Raw genomic sequence first — 6077 nt, 5'->3', positions numbered from 1 at the left:
ACGTGTGCTCTTCCGAAAATATAAGTTAAGTGAGAAATGTTAAAAAGTTTGAAATTATATAAAAAATTTAATTAATTTAATTAATTTTAATTTTATTACGTACGTCCAAGAGATTACAATATTAAGAGACTACAATAACAATATATATACAGTGGCATGGGAAACGCACCGCAACGAATATACAACAATCGTCTAATAGTGATAAAGACATAGTTACGTATAGGTGGATCTGATAAAAAATACTAGATACTGCATCGCAAAAAGTAGACAGAGAAGAAGATGTTATGACAAATGAAGGAAAATGATAAAGCATTTTGCAGCAGTGTAAGAAAAGACGGCACGGAATTTAGTGGAGTGTTGCAATGGAAAAGATAGAATCATGAAAACGGGTATTAAGAGTTTTAGACGCATTCTTCTTTTGCATGTAAAAGGAATTTTATATATATAGAAATTATATATTCGGAAAAGTTTATAATATTCGCTGAAAAGCATATTTAATTTTTGACAATTACGATTAAATACGTGATTTATATATAATAATTGAAGCAAAAGACTGAAGTATCTGAGAATTTTGCCAAGTTACATTCAAGGAAGTAATCTTGAGAAATTGACATTGCGATGTGCAATACAATAATGCAATCAACACTGTATAATAGCAGTTGTTTTGAATTATATACTCACTTGCACGTATCTGGCCTTGTCGTAGGGCTCGCCAAATAATATGTTTTCTCTCACAGTACCATTAAAGATCCAAGGCTCTTGACTAGCGTAGGAAATGCGCAGATTCGGATTGCTCATGAAGAAACCATTAGACAAATTGTTTTGAAAATTACATCTGGAGGAGCCCTGAGTGAGAATCACGAAACCCCCGTCGAGATTCAACTCCTTCAGCAGCAGATGTAGCACGGACGATTTGCCGGAACCCACGACGCCGACTATAGCGCACAACTGACCTGGCTTAATAGTCAAATTGACGTCACACAAAGTTGGCGGCAATTGGTCACTAATCCAATTGGCGCAAACGCGCTGAAGTTCCACGAAGACCGGAAGATCTGCAATTAATTCCTGAGACTCGGAAAGAGCGATACTCTCATTTCTCGAGATGTATCTGTCTGTTTGTTTCTTCTCGTTGGTTGCTTCGTTTGGTTTCTGAAATTTAAACTGTAACTGCGACGTCTTCTCCGAACATCTCATGTTTATTTCGTCCATTAGCAGAAGGTTCTGTACAAATTAAGCACATCTCAGTCGCAGTTATGTGACTATTAGAAATATCAGAAAGATTGTGATGTTTAAGGTATCATCGAGAAATTTAAAATAATGGCAGTATACGTACCTCTAATCGATTCAATGACACCATTGATTCGCTCAGCGTTGCCATGGCGCGCGGGAAACTTACCGCGGTGGTGAATTGAAGCAAGTAGAAGTATGTCGATATTTTGTAGGTCACATCAGCGGTTAAGTCATTTCCCGTTAGGACAAACGTTATCAGGATGAAGTAGAGACTAAGTCGGGTAGTGAAGACTATAATGGATAAATATGCAGCGTGTATATACGACGAGAATTTAATCTTTTTGATCTCCAGTTTTCTGGTCATCGATACGATCTTGCTGAACGGTTTCTCCCAGGCGTACATCTTTACCACCTGAATCAAGAATAATTATCATCTCGTATACTTAGTTTCATAAAATTATTTTTTTTGTAGAATTTGACACTTAAATGTCAGTGTCTTTTTCCATTTATGTCATTTAAGAATTAAATAAATATCCCGGATCAAATATCTCGGAGAGACCTGTATCCCAGCCACAAGTTCGCTCATCAGCTGTACTCTTCGGTCGGTTAGTGGCGCGATAATGGCTCTGATTCGGCGACTTAGCAAGCTGAGAGTCCCATGCACTATTATGGCGACGAACAATAACAATCCGATGCCGACAAGGACTAAGACACCGATTTGTTGCCACATTATAAATCCTATTATCGCCATCTGTGAATAGAAAAAACCCGATCAATTTGAATAGATAGTTTTTGAAAAGCAACATCAAAAGAAGGAAAAAAGGAAAGACTCTATATTTTTACAGCTTACGACAAGAAGAAGTAAAATGTATGGATGTTTACATATAGATATACAAATGGATGTACCTTTTATATAACAACAAACAAACTACTAATATATTAATAGCTATACTTATCAATCACCTATAAAAGGAATAATTAATTTAAACGAGTTTAGTTGAAATAAAACTATATTTGAAATATTTAAAATATCTCGGGATTCACATTAATATATTTTTCAGATAAAAAAAAAATTAACCTGAATAGGCATGACCCATATGTAATTCAGGAACATCGTTAACGTATCGAAGCGAGCGACGTCATTGCTGAGAATATTCATGATCTGTCCCGTACCTATTTGATTCATGGATGCTGTGTTCAACCGTAATATCTATGACAGTTTTACAAAAAATTATAGAAATTTATATTAATTAGAAAAAAGGAACATTTATTTGATAAACAAAGTTTTTCGTGTGTTTAATTTCTATTGTCTTTTTCCTACGTCTTTGCTCTAAATATCATTATGTAACTTTTCTAATAGCCTTCTATCCTTCTGAGGACGTTCTGTTGGTTGAGCAAAATGTCGCGAGGACTATCTGTTATAGTCTTAAAAGTTATTTAGGACGTTCTAAAAATTAGCAAATAAACACCTATACGGAAAGAACGATTTTGTTGAAAGATCTACAAATTTTGCTAAATACAGATCTGAAAATAAATTCTTGTTAAATCATCAAAATAATTTGTTAAAAAATTAAAAATGATAAGCATTGCTATAAAACGTTTTGCTATACTTGCAATTATTTTGACTTTCTAACAAGATTATTTTGATTATTAAATAAAAATTAGTTTCAGATCTGGATCCAGCAAAATTGTTCTTTCCGTGTACTATGTTCTGTATATATTCAGTACATTCAGTTCATTTCATTCTAAAGAAGTTCTCTTTTCACTTACGAAAAACTTGGAACAGCTCGCAAATTAATCGGCAGTGTTACCTTCCGGTAGAGAAGGGAGCTGCAGGCGATGCGTATTCTCATGCTAATCTGCATCGACAGCATAATCATATGGTGCATCAACATAACGGAGATGACACTGCAAACGACCATGAGAACGACGTAGATCAGCACCTCGTTCATCTTTATCTTGTATTTTGAGGTGGAATCTCTGGTGAAGTAGTCGATGATCAAACCTTGAAGGATTGGCATTATCACGCGTATTACACCGCACTGAAAGCAGAAATGTTGAAATTTAATGATGCCACGAGCTTGAATCTAATAAAACTGAAAGAGAGAGAGAGAGAGAGAGAGAGAGAGAGAGAGAGAGAGACAAATTATATAATGTGTTAAATGAGCAACAAGCCGAATCAGATGTCTTACTTACTATATATAAACGTTTTTAATATAATCAATCAAATCAAAGAATATACAATAAATTCAAAGAAGAGGTAGATAATAAAACGCATGTTTACGTCCGTGTAAAAATATCATAATAAAAGTTCAATAAATTCACGTGAGCTTTACAACAACGCATTTTAATTTTTGAAAACAACATAATTTTTTACATCACTACCTTCACTCTTAATTTTAAAAAATTAAAATGTATTGTTATAAAGCACACTTACAACTGTAAAACTATTATTTAACACTTTTCTTTCATATTTTTGACGGTTTAAATATTCACTCGAAAAGAAAAAAACTGATTTTCTGTAAAAGAATGATTTTACCCTCTTAACTTATAGAAAAATAAATGTCTTATTTTTTTTGTCTATATATTAATATTTTTATTATTAAAATTGAAGGGATATACTTAATTGTGTTCTTTTGTTGGATTAACAATTTTTTTTTCTTTATTATTAACTGAATCTACCAAGAGATTAACTAAAAAAACAAATTTTTTTGTTGTTCCTCTTTGTAGAAATATCTTTCAATGTTTCTTTTTAACATGAACGCTTGATCTAAATATCGTAAATATCAATAAGTATTATCTCAATATTAGTATATATCATAGTAACTCTCTTCTCGGAGTATCGATATACTTCGATAAAGGCGAAGATTCCGAGTATGAAATATGGTAACCAAAAGGCTTTGAAGATCGCCTTATATAATTTCGGCCGGGCGTCCTTCTTGAGCGACACCTTCTGTCCGTCTTTGCACACGATGTATTTCAGTTTATCTAGCTCACGGTTCCAGTACCTGAATAAAAGAAATGCATTAAGACTCTGTTAGAAAAGCGGGGAAACTGATTTACTATTTAAATGCGACGAATTTTACTCTTTTGCCATGTTCTGCTGCATTCCCATTTTCAAGAATAATGTAAAATAACGTTATCGCAAAAAAGAATAAATATCAAAATTTTAGATATTAGGTATATACCTATATTTATATTATTATATATACCTATAATATAAATTGAACTTGTATTTTGAAAATAATTATTAAGATTTGTTTATTATTCCGAGAACAGTAAAAGTGAGAGTCACAAGGATTATAATATAGTGTTATAGTTATTTATGTTTTCATTAATGTATGTTAATTTGTTATCCACGCTGGCGATACTTACTTCTCGAGATAATCAGTTAGTTTTTCGGATTCGTTTGCTTTAATTGGTCTATAAATATCAGATATGTCCAAATCACGCTTGGAGCCTGTTATAAATAATTCTCGCATCCACCTGTGCGGATCGCAAATAATCGGTATATGTTTCATATTAATATACTTTATTATATTGCAGTACAAAAATTAGTTTGAAGCTACAGTTTTTTTTTATTTCAACACCAACATCATTTCTTGACAATTACTTAACTCTAATGAAAATATCTCGTTTTTATGAACAATCATTGCGAATTTGATCAGAAGACAAGCAATACTTTTACCTTCTAGCAATAAATTGAGAAAGCTACAAATCTATTATTTTAAAAAAATATATATTATATAGAGCGAATGCGGTTGGACGCACTATAGTGGGTCCGTTGTACACACAAATCGATGTAAAGATGTGTGTGTTTAATAAAAATACAAAAAAGAGTTAAACCGTAAAATTCTTAATAGCATTATTTAGTAAATAATGTATTAGGCATCACTTAATGGGCAGTTATTTCACTTTTGCATTAAGATTAGAACAGTGTACAAAGGCATTGATGTACATACATTGAGTGTGCACAAATGTATCCAATTGAATTTGCTATTAGTCTTTAGAGTCAATTACCTATTATTAACTAAAAAATGTTAATTTTTGAGGTTGTATTACAACACATTATATAAATTCTACCTAAAATGACTCATTGTCAGACATATAAGTAGCTGACATTTTCCATTCTGCGTGGATCACCAATAAAAAAAGTTAGCGCGGCACGAAACGTCTTAATTGTATTTATAACAAATAGCAATTGATATGTAGAAGAAAAAAAATAAAAGCGTGACTCAACATAAATTGAACGTAAGAAAATTATAGCGCCACGTGTATTGAGTTAATTGTACTCATTGTGGCAAACGGTAGTTGATACGGCAGAAAAGAAAGATAAAGGCATAGTTTAACGTCGATCTTTTGAATAGTAAGAAAAAATTTACAAAATGCATTTCTATTTTTTTTTTGTTAGTATAATAAAGAAGTATGATACAAAACATAAAATATTTTATAAGATAAATAGTCGTTGATGCAATATACGGGAAAATATTTTTTATTTTAGGGAAAAGAAAATTTTATCTTCAAAGTATAAAGATCTTCTCTTTAAAAACAAAAAAATACAATTTTGCATCCAAGAAGAAAATTCTTCTTTCTTAAAGAAAGTTCTTTTTTAAGGAAAAAAATTGAAATTTTTCCTTTATTGTAGCAATTGAAATTGTTATTATAAGGAACAAAGCTATTTCGTTCTTTCTTTTCCTGCTTTCCTTCACTAAGTGCATTCTCAGACAAGAGTCTTAACGAACCAGAAGAATAGAACACTGAAGATATTCGCGGTCTCTCTAGGGTTTTGCTTCATGTCGTTCGTGTTCTTATCCATGTTGTTATATGGTCTCACAAAATATTACGAC

The 6077-nt window shown here is 32.0% G+C and overlaps 1 protein-coding gene across 1 annotated transcript in view; it reads right to left on the bottom strand.

Moving 5' to 3' along the window:
* Positions 1–6070, bottom strand: part of LOC105460836 (multidrug resistance-associated protein 4-like) — an 11129-nt gene extending 5059 nt beyond the window's left edge. The window contains exons 1-8 of the mRNA XM_011707327.1: positions 5973–6070; positions 4606–4716; positions 4058–4238; positions 3042–3272; positions 2309–2440; positions 1790–1981; positions 1334–1642; positions 678–1221 (exon numbers count right to left, since the gene is read on the bottom strand). Of these exons, the coding sequence (XP_011705629.1) occupies positions 678–1221; positions 1334–1642; positions 1790–1981; positions 2309–2440; positions 3042–3272; positions 4058–4238; positions 4606–4716; positions 5973–6046 (1774 nt within the window). The 5' untranslated portion in view covers positions 6047–6070. The remainder of the gene's footprint in view (positions 1–677; positions 1222–1333; positions 1643–1789; positions 1982–2308; positions 2441–3041; positions 3273–4057; positions 4239–4605; positions 4717–5972) is intronic.
* Positions 6071–6077: the final 7 nt, after the last annotated feature.

This window comes from Wasmannia auropunctata, unplaced genomic scaffold, assembly GCF_000956235.1.
Source record: "Wasmannia auropunctata unplaced genomic scaffold, wasmannia.A_1.0 LD314755.1, whole genome shotgun sequence".
Taxonomy (NCBI): Eukaryota; Metazoa; Arthropoda; class Insecta; order Hymenoptera; family Formicidae; genus Wasmannia; species Wasmannia auropunctata.
Note: the sequence above shows the minus strand (reverse complement) of the source record. Positions and strands in the feature narration are given on the sequence as shown.